The sequence below is a fragment of the Spea bombifrons genome, chromosome 8 (assembly GCF_027358695.1).
Source record: "Spea bombifrons isolate aSpeBom1 chromosome 8, aSpeBom1.2.pri, whole genome shotgun sequence".
In the NCBI taxonomy this organism is placed as follows: domain Eukaryota; kingdom Metazoa; phylum Chordata; class Amphibia; order Anura; family Pelobatidae; genus Spea; species Spea bombifrons.
The window spans coordinates 45,908,667-45,929,287 of NC_071094.1; the positions used below are offsets into that span (position 1 = coordinate 45,908,667).

The following is a 20,621-nucleotide window of genomic DNA, read 5'->3' on the forward strand; positions in this document are numbered from 1 at the left end:
TTAGAAGGAGGGCGTGTTAAATTTGCCGTTTCTTCTGTGGTTTCTCCTCCTGTTGGGGTGTTTTGGGGGGGCAGTATCGGTGGGGGGGCGGCTGCGGGGCCTCCTTCTGTGGTTTCTCCTCCCGTTGGGGTGTTTTTGGGGGGCAGTCTCGGTGGGGGGCGGCTGCGGGGCCTCCTTCTGTGTCTCTCTCACGTTATACTCCCCAGGAATCAGGAGTCTCACGTCCTCCACCAACAGCCAGACCAGGTTCAGCAGGACATCGCGTCGCAGACACTCGGCAGACACCTGAGGAAAAGCACATTTTGGGGATCATCGGTTGGGAGAACGGCCAACGGATGCACAATTATCTCCTGTAAAGGACGGGGGTGCAGGTCACAGACGTCTCCCCGTCGGTACTCACTGTCTCCGAATACTTCATCAGGTGACCCCGGCAGGACTCCAGCACTGAGGAGTTTCGCATTTTCTATAAGAGAAGCCAAAGCGTTATTAGGTCCGACTGAGACAACACCCCATACCCCAGAACTGACCCTCTCCAGACACGCGTTTGCCCCCCATGGGGCAGAAGTTACAGGCCGTTCTCTGTACTGATCCCATGAGAGGTGCTGGAGATGGTCTGACGGGGTCCGGACTTACACACGAGGAGAGCTCCTTCTTCAGACTGGAGAAGATGTCCAGACTGCGATGGCCGCGGTCAGAGCCACTCAGATTCTGCAGAACCTCCACGGCCAAGGAGACCCTGTGTAGGGTGAGCGTCAGCCTCTCCTCTCCCTGAGAGACGGGAGACAAGGGAAGGGTTAATACACAGGACAGGTGGACAATCCAACCCCCATCCCGAGAGGTAGAGGAGAGGGGCTGGTGGAGCAGAGAGGGGGTCGGGGAGGAGTGTAAGGGGGTGAGGGAGATTAGGTGGGATTAGGTACGAGGGGTTCGGGGAGGACCAAGTCAGCTTCATCTTCTTCCCCAAACTGATACCTTGATGTCACATTGCGGGAACCTCTTCAGACGGAGGCCGTGGTGACATTTTACTCCGACCTCCATCTCCTCCTTCAAACAGAAACAAAGAAAAAAGATATAAACGACGCTCATTCCATCCCTTCCACTCACACCATCCACTCACACCTTCCACTCACACCTTCCACTCACACTCACACCTTCCACTCATACCTTCTGCTCACACCTTCCCCTCATGCCTTCCACTCACACCTTCCCCTCATGCCTTCCACTCACACTCACATCTTCCACTCACACCTTCTGCTCACACCTTCCCCTTACGCCAATCACTCACACTCACCTCCTGGTTCTGCAGCTCCCTGAGCTCCGCCATCTCTCCGAGGGATGTGGATCTGTATTTGGAGAGGTGGCAGTGTTTGCGGTGCGGGTGTCCGGTCGCTGCGCCCAGCAGGACACTCAGCAGAGTCACGGCGGCCATTCGGATAACGCTAGCCATTCCTGGACAAGAAAACGCGGCTCATGAGACCCCGAGAGACCAGAGCCACAGCCCCCCCCCGACATCTCTCTGGGCGCAGAGGACGGGTCCGGCCACTCAAGGTGCGTCTACTCCCCATCCAGTGTATAGAGAGACAGCACTCAGCCCCGAGGGGGGGTATAGACACACAAACTGCCTTCCTGCCCCAAATATACCCATCCACCCCCAGCTAGGCTGCGCAGGACACAGACCCCCCTTACCTGCACTCTCAGACAGCTCGGCTCGGCTCCGGATCTCACATTCTGCTCAAACCTCCCCATTTTGCCCCTTTTATAGGAGTCTTTGCTGATGAAAAGCCCGTTCCCGCTCCCCGGGTCCCTTTCCCTTCGTCCGGCACGGAGGAGACAGCAACTCCGAGCGCCGGGAATTCCTGCACCACTTTCACTTTCCAAACTGCAGGTGACGACAGGTAAAGGGGGCGGGGAAACAGCTGTCACTCACAGCAAACCCCTCCCTATTACAGGTAAAGGAAAATAGTCATAGCTGGTAGCAGCCGAGCTGTCTGGAAAACCAGTCCTGAACAAGTTACTCATCTAAATCCACAGTTACTTCCCGGACAGTGATTGGAGGGGAGACCCCTTTACCGTACATACGGCCCCCGTGTTTCTAACGCAGTCACATGACACGAACCAACTTTCAGTGGCTCCGCAGTAAGACGAGGTCCCCTTCTTTGTTTTCTTGGGTAGTCACCCTCCACGAGGCATATGCGGCCCCTTCCTTCCCATAAGGATGCAGGAGGGTCGGTTCTTCTTGGTCTCTCCCCGCAAGGGTTGGGACCACCATAACGATGGAGGGGGGGGGACACCTAACTTTTTTGAACTAGATTATAATTTAGTTATTTAAGATGAACTGTTTGAATTATTAATTAAATAATATAATATTACTACTAATCATATCATATATAATTATAATATTGTCATATAGTATACTAGTGTAATCTACTCATTAATATTTAATAATATTATTATAAATCGTTTTAGCTAAATTAGCTGTATTATATTATCTTAGTGTGCTTGAGACATGACTGTTGTAGCCTCGATTTTCCGGGCTAGGCTTAACCCCCCATGAACCCAATAATGACATCACACACCATAGAATACGGAAATGAAAAGGCCGCAGCCAATTTTATTTATTACGCCAAAACCTGAAACAAACATCGGTGCGTTAACAAGGACACTGACTCCAAACACAAACATATACAATAAACACAATGCACACACCAAGCCTGCCGGGTAATCCGGCTACCAGAACCAAATACCACTTAAGGAAGGGACCCGGATGCCCCCACCCTGACCTGAGGTTCCCAGCACTGACAGCCAAGAACCCCCCACCGGCTACAGACAATTCACTTACCACCACATTAACCCCCTGGATACACAGACTGTGACAAAACAACACAAACCCAAAACCAGAATACAAATATAAAGGGAGGGAGGGTGGGACTCGCAACCAGGTAAGCTGAGCACAAGAATGGTTCCTGAGCCCGGGAAAACAGACACTTATATAATCTTCCTCCAACTCCACCCCCTCATTTCCCGCCAAAAAGCCTACCCCTCCTCCGCACAACAGTCAGGGCCCACTCTAGGCCATGCTGCCCCCCCCCCCGTGGGCATCATTCTGTCAGGTAGAAGCGTTCATTTACCCCACGTAACGATTAACGAGTCCACTACCACCCTTAAGCTTAAGCTAGAAGTTGATAATTCATTTTATTATTAATTATATTAATAAAGGAAATCCCTGATCATTTATTACATATTTAGTTAATAATGTAGTTTAATACATTTAAGATAATCTTACTAGTACTGGAGCCGCAGTGCTTTAGTTTGTGCTTTGTGTTACCAACAGCAAGAGACAAAGTCAATTTTTCCTCTTAATATTATTAATGAATGATTTTATTAATTAGAATTCATTTTTATCTCATTTGTTTTGCTCACCTCAGGCCATCAGTGGAGTGAACTTGTTGGGCTGGTGAGTGCAGCCGCATAAGTGCCGAGTGTTTTTGTTCACCAAGCAGTAACGCTAACGGTTTTGCTGTTAAATTTTATTTTCTAATTTCTTTTCAAGAAAAATTGACGACAGTAACTGCACTAAGCAAAGCTTCGAGCGACTCGCTGTAGTACTATTAAAAAACAAAATCATTTAGCACATTTTTGTATCTGATTTAAAGTAAAAGTTGTTTAACCCCATAATATAATAATAATGACACACATTGTACAGCGCTGCGGAGTATGACGGCGATATATAAATAATAATAACACACATTGTACAGCGCTGCGGAGTATGACGGCGATATATAAATAATAATAACACACATTGTACAGCGCTGCGGAGTATGACGGCGATATATAAATAATAACACACATTGTACAGCGCTGCGGAGTATGACGGCGATATATAAATAATAATAACACATTGTACAGCGCTGCGGAGTATGACAGCGATATATAAATAATAATAACACACATTGTACAGCGCTGCGGAGTATGACGGCGATATATAAATAATAATAACACACATTGTACAGCGCTGCGGAGTATGACGGCGATATATAAATAATAATAACACACATTGTACAGCGCTGCGGAGTATGATGGTGATATATAAATAATAATAATAACACATTGTACAGCGCTGCGGAGTATGACGGCGATATATAAATAATAATAATAACACACATTGTACAGCGCTGCGGAGTATGAGGGCGATATATAAATAATAATAACACACATTGTACAGTGCTGCGGAGTATGATGGTGATATATAAATAATAATAACACACATTGTACAGTGCTGCGGAGTATGATGGTGATATATAAATAATAATAATAACACATTGTACAGCGCTGCGGAGTATGACGGCGATATATAAATAATAATAATAACACATTGTACAGCGCTGCGGAGTATGACGGCGATATATAAATAATAATAATAACACATTGTACAGCGCTGCGGAGTATGAGGGCGATATATAAATAATAATAACACACATTGTACAGCGCTGCGGAGTATGACGGCGATATATAAATAATAATAATAACACACATTGTACAGCGCTGCGGAGTATGACGGCGATATATAAATAATAATAACACATTGTACAGCGCTGCGGAGTATGACGGCGATATATAAATAATAATAATAACACATTGTACAGCGCTGCGGAGTATGACGGCGATATATAAATAATAATAATAACACATTGTACAGCGCTGCGGAGTATGACGGCGATATATAAATAATAACACACATTGTACAGCGCTGCGGAGTATGACGGCGATATATAAATAATAATAATAACACACATTATACAGCGCTGCGGAGTATGACGGCGATATATAAATAATAATAACACATTGTACAGCGCTGCGGAGTATGACGGTGATATATAAATAATAATAACACACATTGTACAGCACTGCGGAGTATGATGGCGATATATAAATAATAATAACACATTGTACAGCGCTGCGGAGTATGACGGCGATATATAAATAATAATAATAACACACATTGTACAGCGCTGCGGAGTATGATGGCGATATATAAATAATAATAATAACACACATTGTACAGCGCTGCGGAGTATGACGGCGATATATAAATAATAATAACACACATTGTACAGCGCTGCGGAGTATGACAGCGATATATAAATAATAACACACATTGTACAGCGCTGCGGAGAATGACGGCGATATATAAATAATAATAACACATTGTACAGCGCTGCGGAGTATGGCGGCGATATATAAATAATAATAACACATTGTACAGCGCTGCGGAGTATGACGGCGATATATAAATAATAATAACACACATTGTACAGCGCTGCGGAGTATGATGGCGATATATAAATAATAATAACACATTGTACAGCGCTGCGGAGTATGACGGCGATATATAAATAATAATAACACACATTGTACAGCGCTGCGGAGTATGACGGCGATATATAAATAATAATAACACACATTGTACAGCGCTGTGGAGTATGACGGCGATATATAAATAATAATAACACATTGTACAGCGCTGTGGAGTATGACGGCGATATATAAATAATAACACACATTGTACAGCGCTGCGGAGTATGACGGCGATATATAAATAATAATAATAACACACATTGTACAGCGCTGCGGAGTATGACGGCGATATATAAATAATAATAACACACATTGTACAGCGCTGCGGAGTATGACGGCGATATATAAATAATAATAACACATTGTACAGCGCTGCGGAGTATGACGGCGATATATAAATAATAATAATAACACATTGTACAGCGCTGCGGAGTATGACGGCGATATATAAATAATAATAATAACACACATTGTACAGCGCTGCGGAGTATGACGGCGATATATAAATAATAACACACATTGTACAGCGCTGCGGAGTATGACGGCGATATATAAATAATAATAACACACATTGTACAGCACTGCGGAGTATGATGGCGATATATAAATAATAATAACACATTGTACAGCGCTGCGGAGTATGACGGCGATATATAAATAATAATAACACACATTGTACAGCGCTGCGGAGTATGACGGTGATATATAAATAATAATAATAACACATTGTACAGCGCTGCGGAGTATGACGGCGATATATAAATAATAATAACACACATTGTACAGCGCTGCGGAGTATGACGGCGATATATAAATAATAACACATTGTACAGCGCTGCGGAGTATGATGGTGATATATAAATAATAATAATAACACACATTGTACAGCGCTGCGGAGTATGACGGCGATATATAAATAATAATAACACACATTGTACAGCGCTGCGGAGTATGACGGCGATATATAAATAATAATAATAACACACATTGTACAGCGCTGCGGAGTATGACGGCGATATATAAATAATAATAATAACACATTGTACAGCGCTGCGGAGTATGACGGCGATATATAAATAATAATAATAACACACATTGTACAGCGCTGCGGAGTATGACGGCGATATATAAATAATAATAATAACACACATTGTACAGCGCTGCGGAGTATGACGGCGATATATAAATAATAATAATAACACATTGTACAGCGCTGCGGAGTATGACGGCGATATATAAATAATAATAACACATTGTACAGCGCTGCGGAGTATGACGGCGATATATAAATAATAATGACACATTGTACAGCGCTGCGGAGTATGACGGCGATATATAAATAATAATAATAACACATTGTACAGCGCTGCGGAGTATGACGGCGATATATAAATGATAATAACACACATTGTACAGCGCTGCGGAGTATGACGGCGATATATAAATAATAATAACACACATTGTACAGCGCTGCGGAGTATGACGGCGATATATAAATAATAATAATAACACATTGTACAGCGCTGCGGAGTATGACGGCGATATATAAATAATAATAATAACACACATTGTACAGCGCTGCGGAGTATGACGGCGATATATAAATAATAATAATAACACATTGTACAGCGCTGCGGAGTATGACGGCGATATATAAATAATAATAACACATTGTACAGCGCTGCGGAGTATGACGGCGATATATAAATAATAATAACACATTGTACAGCGCTGCGGAGTATGACGGCGATATATAAATAATAATAATAACACATTGTACAGCGCTGCGGAGTATGACGGCGATATATAAATAATAATAATAACACACATTGTACAGCGCTGCGGAGTATGACGGCGATATATAAATAATAATAACACACATTGTACAGCGCTGCGGAGTATGACGGCGATATATAAATAATAATAATAACACACATTGTACAGCGCTGCGGAGTATGACGGCGATATATAAATAATAACACATTGTACAGCGCTGCGGAGTATGATGGTGATATATAAATAATAATAATAACACACATTGTACAGCGCTGCGGAGTATGACGGCGATATATAAATAATAATAACACACATTGTACAGCGCTGCGGAGTATGACGGCGATATATAAATAATAATAATAACACACATTGTACAGCGCTGCGGAGTATGACGGCGATATATAAATAATAATAATAACACATTGTACAGCGCTGCGGAGTATGACGGCGATATATAAATAATAATAATAACACACATTGTACAGCGCTGCGGAGTATGACGGCGATATATAAATAATAATAATAACACACATTGTACAGCGCTGCGGAGTATGACGGCGATATATAAATAATAATAATAACACATTGTACAGCGCTGCGGAGTATGACGGCGATATATAAATAATAATAACACATTGTACAGCGCTGCGGAGTATGACGGCGATATATAAATAATAATGACACATTGTACAGCGCTGCGGAGTATGACGGCGATATATAAATAATAATAATAACACATTGTACAGCGCTGCGGAGTATGACGGCGATATATAAATGATAATAACACACATTGTACAGCGCTGCGGAGTATGACGGCGATATATAAATAATAATAACACACATTGTACAGCGCTGCGGAGTATGACGGCGATATATAAATAATAATAATAACACATTGTACAGCGCTGCGGAGTATGACGGCGATATATAAATAATAATAATAACACACATTGTACAGCGCTGCGGAGTATGACGGCGATATATAAATAATAATAATAACACATTGTACAGCGCTGCGGAGTATGACGGCGATATATAAATAATAATAACACATTGTACAGCGCTGCGGAGTATGACGGCGATATATAAATAATAATAACACATTGTACAGCGCTGCGGAGTATGACGGCGATATATAAATAATAATAATAACACATTGTACAGCGCTGCGGAGTATGACGGCGATATATAAATAATAATAACACACATTGTACAGCGCTGCGGAGTATGACGGCGATATATAAATAATAAACGCTCGGTGTCTGCAGTGAGTGCTGCTGAGATAGACAAATATTTACCTGTAATAGGGAGGGGTTTGCTGTGAGTGACAGCTATTTCCCCGCCCCCTTTACCTGTCGTCACCTGCAGTTTGGAAAGTGAAAGTGGTGCAGGAATTCCCGGCGCTCGGAGTTGCCGTCTCCTCCGTGCCGGACGAAGGGAAAGGGACCCGGGGAGCGGGAACGGGCTTTTCATCAGCAAAGACTCCTATAAAAGGGGCAAAATGGGGAGGTTTGAGCAGAATGTGAGATCCGGAGCCGAGCCGAGCTGTCTGAGAGTGCAGGTAAGGGGGGTCTGTGTCCTGCGCAGCCTAGCTGGGGGTATTACTGGGGGCATCTGGGGGTATGTACTGGGGGCAGCTGGGGGTGGATGGGTATATTTGGGGCAGGAAGGCAGTTTGTGTGTCTATACCCCCCGGGGCTGAGTGCTGTCTCTCTATACACTGGATGGGGAGTAGACGCACCTTGAGTGGCCGGACCCGTCCTCTGCGCCCAGAGAGATGTCGGGGGGGGGCTGTGGCTCTGGTCTCTCGGGGTCTCATGAGCCGCGTTTTCTTGTCCAGGAATGGCTAGCGTTATCCAAATGGCCGCGGTGACTCTGCTGAGTGTCCTGCTGGGCGCAGCGACCGGACACCCGCACCGCAAACACTGCCACCTCTCCAAATACAGATCCATATCCCTCGGAGAGATGGCGGAGCTCAGGGAGCTGCAGAACCACGAGGTGAGTGTGAGCGGAAGGTGTGAGTGTGAGGGGAAGGTGTGAGTGGAAGGTGTGAGCAGAAGGTGTGAGTGGAAGGTGTGAGTGTGAGTGGATGGCGTGAGTTGAAGGTGTGAGTGGAAGGTGTGAGTGTGAGTGGACGGCGTGAGTGGAAGGTGTGAGTGTGAGTGGATGGCGTGAGTTGAAGGTGTGAGTGGAAGGTGTGAGTGTGAGTGGAAGGTGTGAGCGGAAGGTTTGGGATGAGCGTCGTTTATATCTTTTTTCTTTGTTTCTGTTTGAAGGAAGAGATGGAGGTCGGAGTAAAATGTCACCACGGCCTCCGTCTGAAGAGGTTCCCGCAATGTGATATCAAGGTATCAGTTTGGGGAAGAAGATGAAGCTGACTTGGTCCTCCCCGAACCCCTCGTACCTAATCCCACCTAATCTCCCTCACCCCCTTACACTCCTCCCCGACCCCCTCTCTGCTCCACCAGCCCCTCTCCTCTACCTCTCGGGATGGGGGTTGGATTGTCCACCTGTCCTGTGTATTAACCCTTCCCTTGTCTCCCGTCTCTCAGGGAGAGGAGAGGCTGACGCTCACCCTACACAGGGTCTCCTTGGCCGTGGAGGTTCTGCAGAATCTGAGTGGCTCTGACCGCGGCCATCGCAGTCTGGACATCTTCTCCAGTCTGAAGAAGGACCTCTCCTCGTGTGTAAGTCCCAACCCCGTCAGAGCATCTCCAGCACCTCTCATGGGATCAGTACAGAGAACGCCCTGTAACTTCTGCCCCACGGGGGGCAAACGCGTGTCTGGAGAGGGTCGGTTCTGGGGTATGGGGTGTTGTCTCAGTCGGACCTAATAACGCTTTGGCTTCTCTTATAGAAAATGCGAAACTCCTCAGTGCTGGAGTCCTGCCGGGGTCACCTGATGAAGTATTCGGAGACAGTGAGTATCGACGGGGAGACGTCTGTGACCTGCACCCCCGTCCTTTACAGGAGATAATTGTGCATCCGTTGGCCGTTCTCCCAACCGATGATCCCCAAAATGTGCTTTTCCTCAGGTGTCTGCCGAGTGTCTGCGACGCGATGTCCTGCTGAACCTGGTCTGGCTGTTGGTGGAGGACGTGAGACTCCTGATTCCTGGGGAGTATAACGTGAGAGAGACACAGAAGGAGGCCCCGCAGCCGCCCCCCACCGAGACTGCCCCCCAAAAACACCCCAACGGGAGGAGAAACCACAGAAGGAGGCCCCGCAGCCGCCTTCCATAAAACCAAAAAACATCGGAACGGACGGAAAAATCATGGAATTACAAAAAAAAGTTTAAGAAAAGAAAGCCACATGAAGTCGCCCGCGATCCGTTCCGTCTTCCCGGGGGTCGCTAGGATCGGGTTGAACCCCCTATGATGTCACGATGCGAGAGTGTGAGCTCATGGTCGATGTCCTACCATAGAGTATATCCTGTCTGCGCCGGAGAGGCCGCCTTACATTTATCGATTTATTTTATTTATTTTGGGTGATTTCTGGCAGATCCATCGAAAATACTGAATATTTTATATTTTTGTCACTTTTAATAATTTATGAGATAATTTATTAACTTATTTATTTATTGTTTTAATATTAAAAAAAATGTGTATTTCGGAGTTTCCTTTTTGTCTTGGTTTTTGGACCTTCTGAGCGTCTCCAAAATATTGGCGTTCCTGGAATTATATTTCTAGAATTTGGGTGAAAAAAAGTTTCCACCGTCCTGCCCCTCCCCCCAAATCCACTGCATAGATGGAGCACAGAAAGGATCAGTCTGCGGGACAATTGAAATCAGAGGAAATAGACTTGTCAGCGATAGTTGGGTGGAAAGCCGGATCTGCAGAACATCTCAGGTCCCTCGCGATGTTCTGTTCTTGGCAGCGTCTGGCGGTCTCTCCGGGTCGCCGGCTGCCCCGTCGCTCCTCGTTCCCACGGTTATCAGCTGGCAGACCTTGGGCACAGGTGGTGGGTATGGAGGAGACTCATGTGGCTGATAAGGGCAGTTATAAAAGCTCATGCCCCATCAGCCCAGCTTCAGACTTCAACCATGAGGGTCGCCGGCGTTCTCCTGCTGCCCCTGCTGCTCTCGCCGTCCCTGGGCATTTGCCCCCAGCCTGCGGATCTCAAAGACCCGCAAGGGAACAAGCTCTGCGGCCGCCTGTACGCGGACAGCAGCGTCTACTACGACGAGTGCTGCGGCGGGGACTACCTGGACGTGCGGGTGGGAGAGGACATCCCGTACATCAAACTCACGTGGAACAACCGCGTGTCCTCGCTGGTCGTGGCCCCTCGCTGCGAGCTCACCGTCTGGTCGCGGAAACCCAAGGAGGGCGAGACGCGCAAGTTCAGCAGCGGAGTGTACCCTCGCCTCGAAGAGATCCGGAAAGGGCTGTTTGGGGACTGGAACGACTCCATCTCCTCCTACTACTGCAAATGTACCTGAGGAGCCACCAACGATCCGGCAACGACGCCACGAAACCACAGGACCTGGAGGGGCCAACCGTGGACAGCCTGACCCCCCCCCCCCGTCCCATCGTCCTCAATGCCAACCACAAATAAAGCATTTATCAAATGACACCGGCGTGATATTCTGAGCGCGAACGAGAGAAAGTAAAAGGGTGAGTGTGCGAGGGGTGGAGTGGCAGGGTGAGTGTGCGAGGGGTGGAGTGGCAGGGTGAGTGTGCGAGGGGTGGAGTGGCAGGGTGAGTGTGTGAGGGGTAGAGTGGCGGGGTGAGTGTGCGAGGGGTGGAGTGGCAGGGTGAGTGTGCGAGGGGTAGAGTCGCAGAGTGAGTGTGCGAGGGGTGGAGTGGCAGGGTGAGTGTGTGAGGGGTGGAGTGGCAGGGTGAGTGTGTGAGGGGTAGAGTGGCGGGGTGAGTGTGCGAGGGGTGGAGTGGCAGGGTGAGTGTGCGAGGGGTAGAGTCGCAGAGTGAGTGTGCGAGGGGTGGAGTGGCAGGGTGAGTGTGCGAGGGGTAGAGTTGCAGAGTGAGTGTGCGAGGGGTGGAGTGGCAGGGTGAGTGTGTGCGAGGGGTGGAGTGGCAGGGTGAGTGTGCGAGGGGTGGAGTGGCAGGGTGAGTGTGCGAGGGGTAGAGTCGCAGAGTGAGTGTGCGAGGGGTGGAGTGGCAGGGTGAGTGTGCGAGGGGTGGAGTGGCAGGGTGAGTGTGCGAGGGGTAGAGGTTTATAATAATCCGCTGCAGACACTTGGAGATATAAATAGATTTATTGCATTTTATTGGAATGACACGAGTGTGAGTGTCGCTGGTGAGTGCGGCCGTGGCTCGGTGCTGCAGTGCCCGTCGGGTGGGTCTCTGCGAGACGTCCGGGGGTGGATCAGACGTCCCCCCGGAGCTGAGCGAAGACGGTGCTGTCCGCGAGCCGCGTCCGGTGGAATCCCAGCACACTCAGGTCTTTGCTTTTGTGCAGGAAGCGGATGAAACGAACCCCCGGCCCGTACGACTTAAACACGTGAGACACCTGGGGGGCAACAAGGGGGGCAACAAGGGGGGCAGGTGAGAAAAGAGATGCCCTCTCGCAGTCTAATGTCTTAAACTATACAGCCCTTCCCGCAGGGCAACGCCACGGAGTGAAATTGGCGGCTCTCCTGACTTAGTGAATAAACCCCCAAATGCCCCAAAGTGTCAGTGTCCCCCCGTGTCTGTGTGTCTCCATGTCTGTGCCCCCCCGTGTCTGTGTGTCTCCGTGTCAGTGTCCCCCCCGTGTCTGTGCCACCCCCATGTCTGTGCCCCCCCGTGTCTGTGTGTCTCCGTGTCAGTGTCCCCCCGTGTCTGTGTGTCTCCGTGTCAGTGTCCCCCCCATGTCTGTGCCCCCCCGTGTCTGTGTGTCTCCGTGTCAGTGTCCCCCCGTGTCTGTGTGTCTCCGTGTCAGTGTCCCCCCCGTGTCTGTGCCACCCCCATGTCTGTGCCCCCCCGTGTCTCTGTGTCTCCGTGTCTGTGTGCCCCCCCATGTCTGTGTGTCTTGCTGTCTGTTTGTGTCACGGACAGACAGGGAAGGCCCGTGTTGAGTGGGATGCCGTTGAGTGCCACTCACCAAGTTCCAGCCCTTGAGGTCCCCACTCATGTCATTCTCAGGGGTGACGTCATATCGAGAGATGACGGTCGTCTTGTCGGCAGCCAGTAGCGTGACGTGGAGCTCGTACACGTGTCTGTGCAGCTTACTGTCCTCATACCTGGAACACGTAACATGTAATCAGCGTAACGTGGCCGGGGGGGTTACAAGGGAACATCTCTTACGCAGGGAAATGCTCTGCAGGCTGCTGTCAGGGTGTGAAATGCTCTGCAGGCTGCTGTCGGGGGGGGGGGTGATGCTCTGCAGGCTGCTGTCGGGGTGTGTGTGATGCTCTGCAGGCTGCTGTCGGGGTGTGTGTGATGCTCTGCAGGCTGCTGTCGGTGTGTGTGATGCTCTGCAGGCTGCTGTCGGTGTGTGTGATGCTCTGCAGGCTGCTGTCGGGGTGTGCGATGCTCTGCAGGCTGCTGTCGGTGTGTGTGATGCTCTGCAGGCTGCTGTCGGGGTGTGCGATGCTCTGCAGGCTGCTGTCGGGGTGTGCGATGCTCTGCAGGCTGCTGTCGGTGTGTGTGATGCTCTGCAGGCTGCTGTCGGGGTGTGCAATGCTCTGCAGGCTGCTGTCGGTGTGTGTGATGCTCTGCAGGCTGCTGTCGGTGTGTGTGATGCTCTGCAGGCTGCTGTCGGGGTGTGCGATGCTCTGCAGGTTGCCGTCGGTGTGTGCGATGCTCTGCAGGCTGCTGTCGGGGTGTGCGATGCTCTGCAGGCTGCTGTCGGTGTGTGTGATGCTCTGCAGGCTGCTGTCGGGGTGTGTGATGCTCTGCAGGCTGCTGTCGGTGTGTGTGATGCTCTGCAGGCTGCTGTCGGGGTGTGCGATGCTCTGCAGGTTGCCGTCGGTGTGTGTGATGCTCTGCAGGCTGCTGTCGGGGCGTGTGATGCTCTGCAGGCTGCTGTCGGTGTGTGCGATGCTCTGCAGGCTGCTGTCGGTGTGTGATGCTCTGCAGGCTGCTGTCGGTGTGTGTGATGCTCTGCAGGCTGCTGTCGGTGTGTGATGCTCTGCAGGCTGCTGTCGGGGTGTGCGATGCTCTGCAGGTTGCCGTCGGTGTGTGTGATGCTCTGCAGGCTGCTGTCGGGGCGTGTGATGCTCTGCAGGCTGCTGTCGGTGTGTGCGATGCTCTGCAGGTTGCCGTCGGTGTGTGTGATGCTCTGCAGCAGTTACCAGTCCAGTACGTAGATGTCCGGCTGGTACGAGTCGAGGAGATCTTCCCAGAGTCCTTCAGCCACCAAATCCACCACCTGCTCCTTCACACACCAGCTGCCAGGAACAAGACAGCCAATCAGGATCTACCCCGACCTGCCCCACGCACAAACCCCTGGCCCTGGGGACCACTGTGGCCACTAGACGTGGGGCATTTGCTATGTGTGATGCATGTAAAGCCCCTGAGAGGGGTAATTAATGAGCTCTGGTTGGGACCCCCCCTACCGACTCATCTATTTCCTACCTTGGAGGCCGAGGCCCACGTGGCACGGAGGGCACGCGGTGTATCGACGTGGAACACCCTGTTATTATTACGTCACGGCTCAGACATCATGATGTCACTGCCACGTGTCATACAGATACGGGGGAGGGGAATACTCTGATTAGTCTGATTACTACTGTTATAATTGTTATTAGTATTATTATTCATATTATTATCATTCTTAGTAGTATTATTATTAGTAGTAGTAGTATTATTAGTAGTAGAAGTATTACTACTAATATTATTATTAATATTATTTTTATTATCATTGTTATTAGTATTATTATTTATATTATTAGTAGTAGTAGTAGTAGTAGTGGCAGTAACAGTATTATTACTACTAATACTATTTCCATGAGTAGTAGTATTTTCAGTAGTAGAATATTACTACTAATATTATTATTATGTATATTATTAGTAGTAGTATTATTAGTAATAGTAGTATTAGTAGCAGCGGCAGTAGTAGTAGTAGTAGCAATAGTATTACTACTAATACTATTATTATTAGTTTAATATTTATTATTATTGTTATAATTATTATTATCATTGTTCTTGTTATTATTATATATATTATTGTTATATTTATTATTATTATTAATATTATTATTAATATTAATATTATTATTAATATTAGAAGTAGTAGCAGTATTATGTTTATTAGTAGTGGTAGTAGTATTATATTTATTATTATATTTATTATTATTATATTTATTATTATTATTATTATTGATATTATTATATTTACCATATTAGTAGTAGTAGTAGTAGTAGCAGTATTATATTTATTATTATTATTATTAATATTATATTTACCGTATTATTATTATTATATTATTATTTTTAGTAGTAGTAGTAGTAGTAGTAGTAGTAGCAGTATTATATTTATTATTATATTATTATGTTTATTATTATTAATATTATTATTATATTTATTATTATTATTTATATTATATTTACCGTATTATTATTATTATTATAATATTATTATTGTTAGTAGTAGTAGCAGTATTATATTTATTATTATTGATATCATTATTATATTTATTTATTATTATTATTATTATTAGCAGTAGTAGTAGTAGCAGTATTATATTTATTATTATATTATCATATTCATTATTATTATTATTATATTATTATTAGAAGTAGTAGTAGCAGTATTATATTTATTAGAAGGGGTGTTCATATTATATTTATAATTATTGATATTATTCTTATTATATATATTTATATTATTATTATTATATTATTATTTTTAGTAGTAGTAGCAGCAGTATTACCGTATATTTATTATTATATTATTATATTTATTAGTATTAATATTATAATTATATTATTATTAGTAGTAGTAGTAGCAGTATTATATTTATTATTATTGATATCATTATTATATTTATTATTATTATTATTATTAGAAGTAGTAGCAGTATTACATTTATTAGAAGGGGTGTTAGTATTATATTTATAATTATTGATATTATTATTATATATATTTATTATATTATTATTATTATTATTAGCAGTAGTAGTAGTAGTAGTAGTATTATATTTATTATTATATTATTATATTTATTATTATTAATATTATAATTATATTATTAGTAGTAGTAGTAGTAGCAGTATTATATTTATTATTATTGATATCATTATTATATTTATTATTATTATTAGCAGTAGTAGTAGTAGCAGTATTATATTTATTAGAAGGGGTGTTAGTATTATATTTATACTTATTGATATTTTTATTATTATATATATTTATTATATTATTATTATTATTATTAGCAGTAGTAGTAGTAGTAGTAGTAGTATTATATTTATTATTATATTATTATATTTATTATTATTAATATTATAATTATATTAGTAGTAGTAGTAGTAGCAGTATTATATTTATTATTATTGATATCATTATTATATTTATTATTATTATTAGCAGTAGTAGTAGCAGTATTATATTTATTAGAAGGGGTGTTAGTATTATATTTATAATTATTGATATTATTATTATTATATATATTTATTATATTATTATTATTATTATTATTAGCAGTAGTAGTAGTAGTAGTAGTAGTAGTATTATATTTATTATTATATTATTATATTTATTATTATTAATATTATAATTATATTATTAGCAGTAGTAGTAGTAGCAGTATTATATTTATTATTATTATATTATTATTATTATATTATTATTATTAGCAGTAGTAGTAGTAGCAGTATTATATTTATTATTATTATATTATTATTATTATTATATTATTATTATTAGCAGTAGTAGTAGTAGCAGTATTATATTTATTAGAAGGGGTGTTAGTATTATATTTATAATTATTGATATTATTATTATTATATATATTTATTATTATATTATATTATTATTATTATTGTTGTTGTTGTTGTTGTAGAAAGGAGGGTAATTACAATGAATGCCACGTGTGTCCTGAGCCTGCGTGGCCGGCGTGGGGTTTCCTGATCGCGCTGCTCGCTGGGGTAGTTTGTTGATGTTCTCACCTGTAAACGGGCAAATAACAGACAACGACCCCTTCGGGCACTTTGCTTCTGTCCACGGGAATCTCCTCGGTACTGATCTGCCAGCCACGGAAATCACCTGGAGAGACAGAGGACACGGTTATGGGAGCGAGAGAGAGAACGACGGAGCCACGGAGACCGGGAACGCTGTGCGACAGAGCCACGGAGACCGGGCACGCAGCGCGACAGAGCCACGGAGACCGGGAACGCATCGTGACAGAGCCACGGAGACCGGGAACGCTGTGCGACAGAGCCACGGAGACCGGGAACGCAGCGCGATAGAGCCACGGAGACCGGGAACGCTGCGTGACAGAGCCACGGAGACCGGGCACGCAGCGCGACAGAGCCACGGAGACCGGGAACGCAGCGTGACAGAGCTATGGAGACCGGGAACGCTGCGCGACAGAGCCACGGAGATCCGGAGTGCAGCACGACAGAGCCACGGAAACCGGGCACGCAGCGCGACAGAGCCACGGAGACCAGGAACGCAGCATGACAGAGCCACAGAGACCGAGCACGCAGCGCCACGGAGACAGGGAACGCAGCGCGACAGAGCCACGGAGACCGGGAACGCTGTGTGACAGAGCCACGGAGACCGGACACGCAGCACCACGGAGACCGGGCACGCAGCACGACAGAGCCACGGAGATCCGGAGCGCAGCGCGACAGAGCCACGGAGACAGACGATGATAACGGCCGGAGGTCTCGCTCACCCAATGTCTCCAGGGGCTTCTTCTGAGGGGGGGGGTCACATTCCTCCCGTGGCGGCGGCTGCGATGTGGATAAACCTGGAGGAGACGATGCAGGTTACGGCTTGTCCCAAAACAGAGAGAGACACGGAGACACGAAGAGACACACATCGAGACATGGAAAGAGACACGGGGAGAGACACAGAGAGACACGGGGAGACATGGAAAGAGACACGGGGAGAGGAAGAGAGACACGGGGAGAGACACGGGGAGAGACATGGAGAGAGAGGCATGGGGAGAGACACAAAGAGAGACACGGGGAGAAGAAGAGAGACATGGGGGGAGACACGGGGAAAGAGGCATGGGGAGAGAGACACGGGAAGAGAGACACGGGGGAGAGACACAGGGAGAGACATGGGGTGAAACGCGGGAAGAGAGAGACGCGGGGAGAGAGACGCGGAGAGAGACACGGGGAGAGAGACACGGGGAGAGAGACACGGGGAGAGAGACGCGGAGAGAGACACGGGGAGAGAGACACAGGGAGAAACATGGGGTGAAACGCGGGAAGAGAGAGACACGGGGAGAGAGACACGGGGAGAGAGACACGGGGAGAGAGACGCGGAGAGAGACACGGGGAGAGACACGGGGAGAGAGACACGGGGAGAGAGACACGGGGAGAGAGACGCGGAGAGAGACACGGGGAGAGACACGGGGAGAGAGACACGGGGAGAGAGACACAGGGAGAAACATGGGGTGAAACGCGGGAAGAGAGAGACACGGGGAGAGAGACACGGGGAGAGAGACACGGGGAGGGAAAGGCTTTACCTTCAGGATTTGGGCTCTTGAGGAAGTTCCTCCCGAAGGGTCTTTTCTTATAGATGTCTCTCCAGTCAGCGCTCTCGGGCAGCTGGATGTCCCTTTTTGTGAGACCCCATTCTCTGTCACACAGGTCCAGCCACCCCTGGGCTGTCTCGGGCTCCGGCCAGTCCTGGAGAAACTGAAGCTGGCTGGGGCCGTCTAATACACTCGGCTTCTCCTGAGCTGTCACTTCTGGGGTTTGTTTCTCTTGAGCTGTCACTTCTGGGGTTTTCTTCTGCTGGGCTGTCACTTTGGGGATTTCTGTCTCCTGAGCTGTCACCTTTGGAATCTCCTTCTGCTGGGCTGTCACTTTTGGGGTCTCCTTCTTCTGAGCTGTCTCTTTCTGTGTCTCCTGAGCTGTCACTTTTGGGGTCTCCTTCTTCTGAGCTGTCTCTTTCTGTGTCTCCTGAGCTGTAACTTTTGGGGTCTCCTTCTTGTGAGCTGTCACTTTTGGGGTCTCCTTCTTCTGACCTGTCTCTTTCTGTGTCTCCTGAGCTGTCACTTTTGGGGTCTCCTTCTTCTGAGCTGTCTCTTTCTGTGTCTCCTGAGCTGTCACCTTTGGGGTCTCCTTCTTCTGAGATGTCTCTTTCTGGGTCTCCTTCTTCTGGGCTGTCTCTTTCTGTGTCTCCTGAGCTTTCACCTTGTGGGTCTCCTTCTCCTGAGCTGTCTCTTTCTGGGTCCCCTGAGCTGTCACCTTTGGGGTCTCCTTCTCATGAGCTGTCTCTTTCTGGGTCCCCTGAGCTGTCACTTTGTGGGTCTCCTTCTCATGAGCTGTCTCTTTCTGGGTCCCCTGAGCTGTCACTTTGTGGGTCTCCTTCTCATGAGCTGTCTCTTTCTGGGTCCCCTGAGCTGTCACCTTTGGGGTCTCCTTCTCATTAGCTGTCTCTTTCTGGGTCCCCTGAGCTGTCACTTTGTGGGTCTCCTTCTCATGAGCTGTCTCTTTCTGGGTCCCCTGAGCTGTCACCTTTGGGGTCTCCTTCTCATGAGCTGCCTCTTTCTGGGTCCCCTGAGCTGTCACCTTTGGGGTCTCCTTCTCATGAGCTGTCTCTTTCTGGGTCCCCTGAGCTGTACCTGTCTTTTTCTCCCCTGTCTTTTTATCTTCCTGAACGGTCTCTTTTTGTACCTGCTTCTCCTTTAGAGCTGCCTGCTTGTGTTTGTCCTCATTGACAGATGTCTCTTTCTGCTCATGGGCGCTCTCTTCTGGTACTTGCTGTCTATGATGTGCCGACTCCTCGCCTCCGTATGTTTTCCCTTGGGCTGTCTTTTTCGGTTTCTCCTTTTCGTTGTCTGTCTCTTTTCGCTGAGTTGTCTTTTGGTGCATCTTCTCCTGAGCTGTCTCTTTTGTATCTGTCTCTTTAAGTGTCTCCTCTTTCTGAGCTGTCTCCGGCTTTACAGCTGTCTTGCTGGTTTCCCCCTGAGTTCCTGGCTGTCTCGGAAGGGTCTCGTCCCGCTTCCCTCCAGCACTCCCAGACTTTTCGGGGTCCATCTGACTGTCTCTCTGTGGTGTCTCTGCCTCCTCTCTCTCTGACGGCGCATGCACCCCTCTGCCCTGGATCTGTACCCCTGGGCTATCGCTTGCCCCGGCTCCCTGCGGTCTCTGTTCTCTCGCTCTCCGTCCTGCGTTCTGACGAGCTGCTCTCCCTCCTGTGATTGTTGTCGTCGGAGAACAGGTTTTACCCTCCCAGGGAGGAGGCCCAGATAGTGGAGAGGAGGGAGTGGTGGAGGAGGCAGGTGCGCCTGTGGATGAGCTGTAGAGGAAGAGTCACCAAAGGAGAATTTCTGGAAATCTGTCCAATAACACCCCGGCTCTCTGACTCCTGGGATGCCCCCCTCCTGCCCCTCTTGCCCCCCTCCTGCCCCCCTCCTGCCCCTCTTG

General features: G+C 46.8%; 4 protein-coding genes across 9 annotated transcripts; 2 read left to right on the forward strand and 2 right to left on the reverse strand.

Moving 5' to 3' along the window:
• Positions 1-1,843, reverse strand: LOC128503956 (uncharacterized). Its single transcript, XM_053474153.1, has 6 exons — positions 1,687-1,843; positions 1,292-1,449; positions 973-1,044; positions 634-768; positions 401-463; positions 1-285 (listed from the first exon to the last, which is right to left on the reverse strand). Exons 2-6 carry the CDS (start codon positions 1,445-1,447, stop codon positions 1-3), a joined length of 711 nt encoding a protein of 236 aa, XP_053330128.1. The 5' UTR covers positions 1,448-1,449; positions 1,687-1,843.
• Positions 1,844-8,558: 6,715 nt separating this feature from the next.
• On the forward strand, positions 8,559-10,394 carry LOC128502551 (uncharacterized). Its single transcript, XM_053472368.1, has 6 exons — positions 8,559-8,692; positions 8,972-9,129; positions 9,408-9,479; positions 9,684-9,818; positions 9,989-10,051; positions 10,167-10,394. The coding sequence occupies exons 2-6, from the start codon at positions 8,974-8,976 to the stop codon at positions 10,371-10,373; spliced, it is 633 nt and encodes a 210-aa protein (XP_053328343.1). The 5' UTR covers positions 8,559-8,692; positions 8,972-8,973; the 3' UTR covers positions 10,374-10,394.
• Positions 10,395-11,173: 779 nt separating this feature from the next.
• On the forward strand, positions 11,174-11,574 carry SYCN (syncollin). Its single transcript, XM_053474154.1, has one exon. The coding sequence runs from the start codon at positions 11,174-11,176 to the stop codon at positions 11,567-11,569; it is 396 nt and encodes a 131-aa protein (XP_053330129.1). The 3' UTR covers positions 11,570-11,574.
• Positions 11,575-12,324: 750 nt separating this feature from the next.
• Positions 12,325-20,379, reverse strand: NCCRP1 (NCCRP1, F-box associated domain containing). Of its 6 annotated transcripts, none has more exons than XM_053472359.1 (8): positions 19,817-20,379; positions 19,440-19,486; positions 18,713-19,385; positions 17,912-17,986; positions 17,181-17,277; positions 14,363-14,458; positions 13,171-13,309; positions 12,325-12,597 (listed from the first exon to the last, which is right to left on the reverse strand). In XM_053472359.1, the coding sequence occupies exons 1-8, from the start codon at positions 20,229-20,231 to the stop codon at positions 12,454-12,456; spliced, it is 1,686 nt and encodes a 561-aa protein (XP_053328334.1). In that variant the 5' UTR covers positions 20,232-20,379; the 3' UTR covers positions 12,325-12,453. The 6 variants fall into 6 exon arrangements, with proteins under 6 accessions (XP_053328334.1, XP_053328336.1, XP_053328335.1 ...); XM_053472361.1 differs by having other exon boundaries at positions 18,713-19,301; positions 19,386-19,486; XM_053472360.1 differs by having other exon boundaries at positions 18,713-19,132; positions 19,217-19,486.
• Between the last annotated feature and the right edge of the window lie 242 nt (positions 20,380-20,621).

Coding starts and splice junctions, on each gene's coding strand:
- LOC128503956 (XM_053474153.1), bottom strand. CDS start 1,447: ATGGCTAGCGTTATCCGAATGGCCGCCGTGACTCTGCTGAGTGTCCTG. Junction 769..972: donor TCCCGCAATGTGACATCAAG/GTATCAGTTTGG, acceptor CCCGTCTCTCAG/GGAGAGGAGAGGCTGACGCT. Junction 464..633: donor AGAAGGAGCTCTCCTCGTGT/GTAAGTCCGGAC, acceptor CTTCTCTTATAG/AAAATGCGAAACTCCTCAGT.
- LOC128502551 (XM_053472368.1), top strand. CDS start 8,974: ATGGCTAGCGTTATCCAAATGGCCGCGGTGACTCTGCTGAGTGTCCTG. Junction 9,819..9,988: donor AGAAGGACCTCTCCTCGTGT/GTAAGTCCCAAC, acceptor CTTCTCTTATAG/AAAATGCGAAACTCCTCAGT. Junction 10,052..10,166: donor TGATGAAGTATTCGGAGACA/GTGAGTATCGAC, acceptor GCTTTTCCTCAG/GTGTCTGCCGAGTGTCTGCG.
- SYCN (XM_053474154.1), top strand. CDS start 11,174: ATGAGGGTCGCCGGCGTTCTCCTGCTGCCCCTGCTGCTCTCGCCGTCC.
- NCCRP1 (XM_053472357.1), bottom strand. CDS start 20,231: ATGGACCCCGAAAAGTCTGGGAGTGCTGGAGGGAAGCGGGACGAGACC. Junction 17,278..17,911: donor GAAGCCCCTGGAGACATTGG/GTGAGCGAGACC, acceptor CTGTCTCTCCAG/GTGATTTCCGTGGCTGGCAG. Junction 13,310..14,362: donor GACATCTACGTACTGGACTG/GTAACTGCTGCA, acceptor TACGTGTTCCAG/GTATGAGGACAGTAAGCTGC.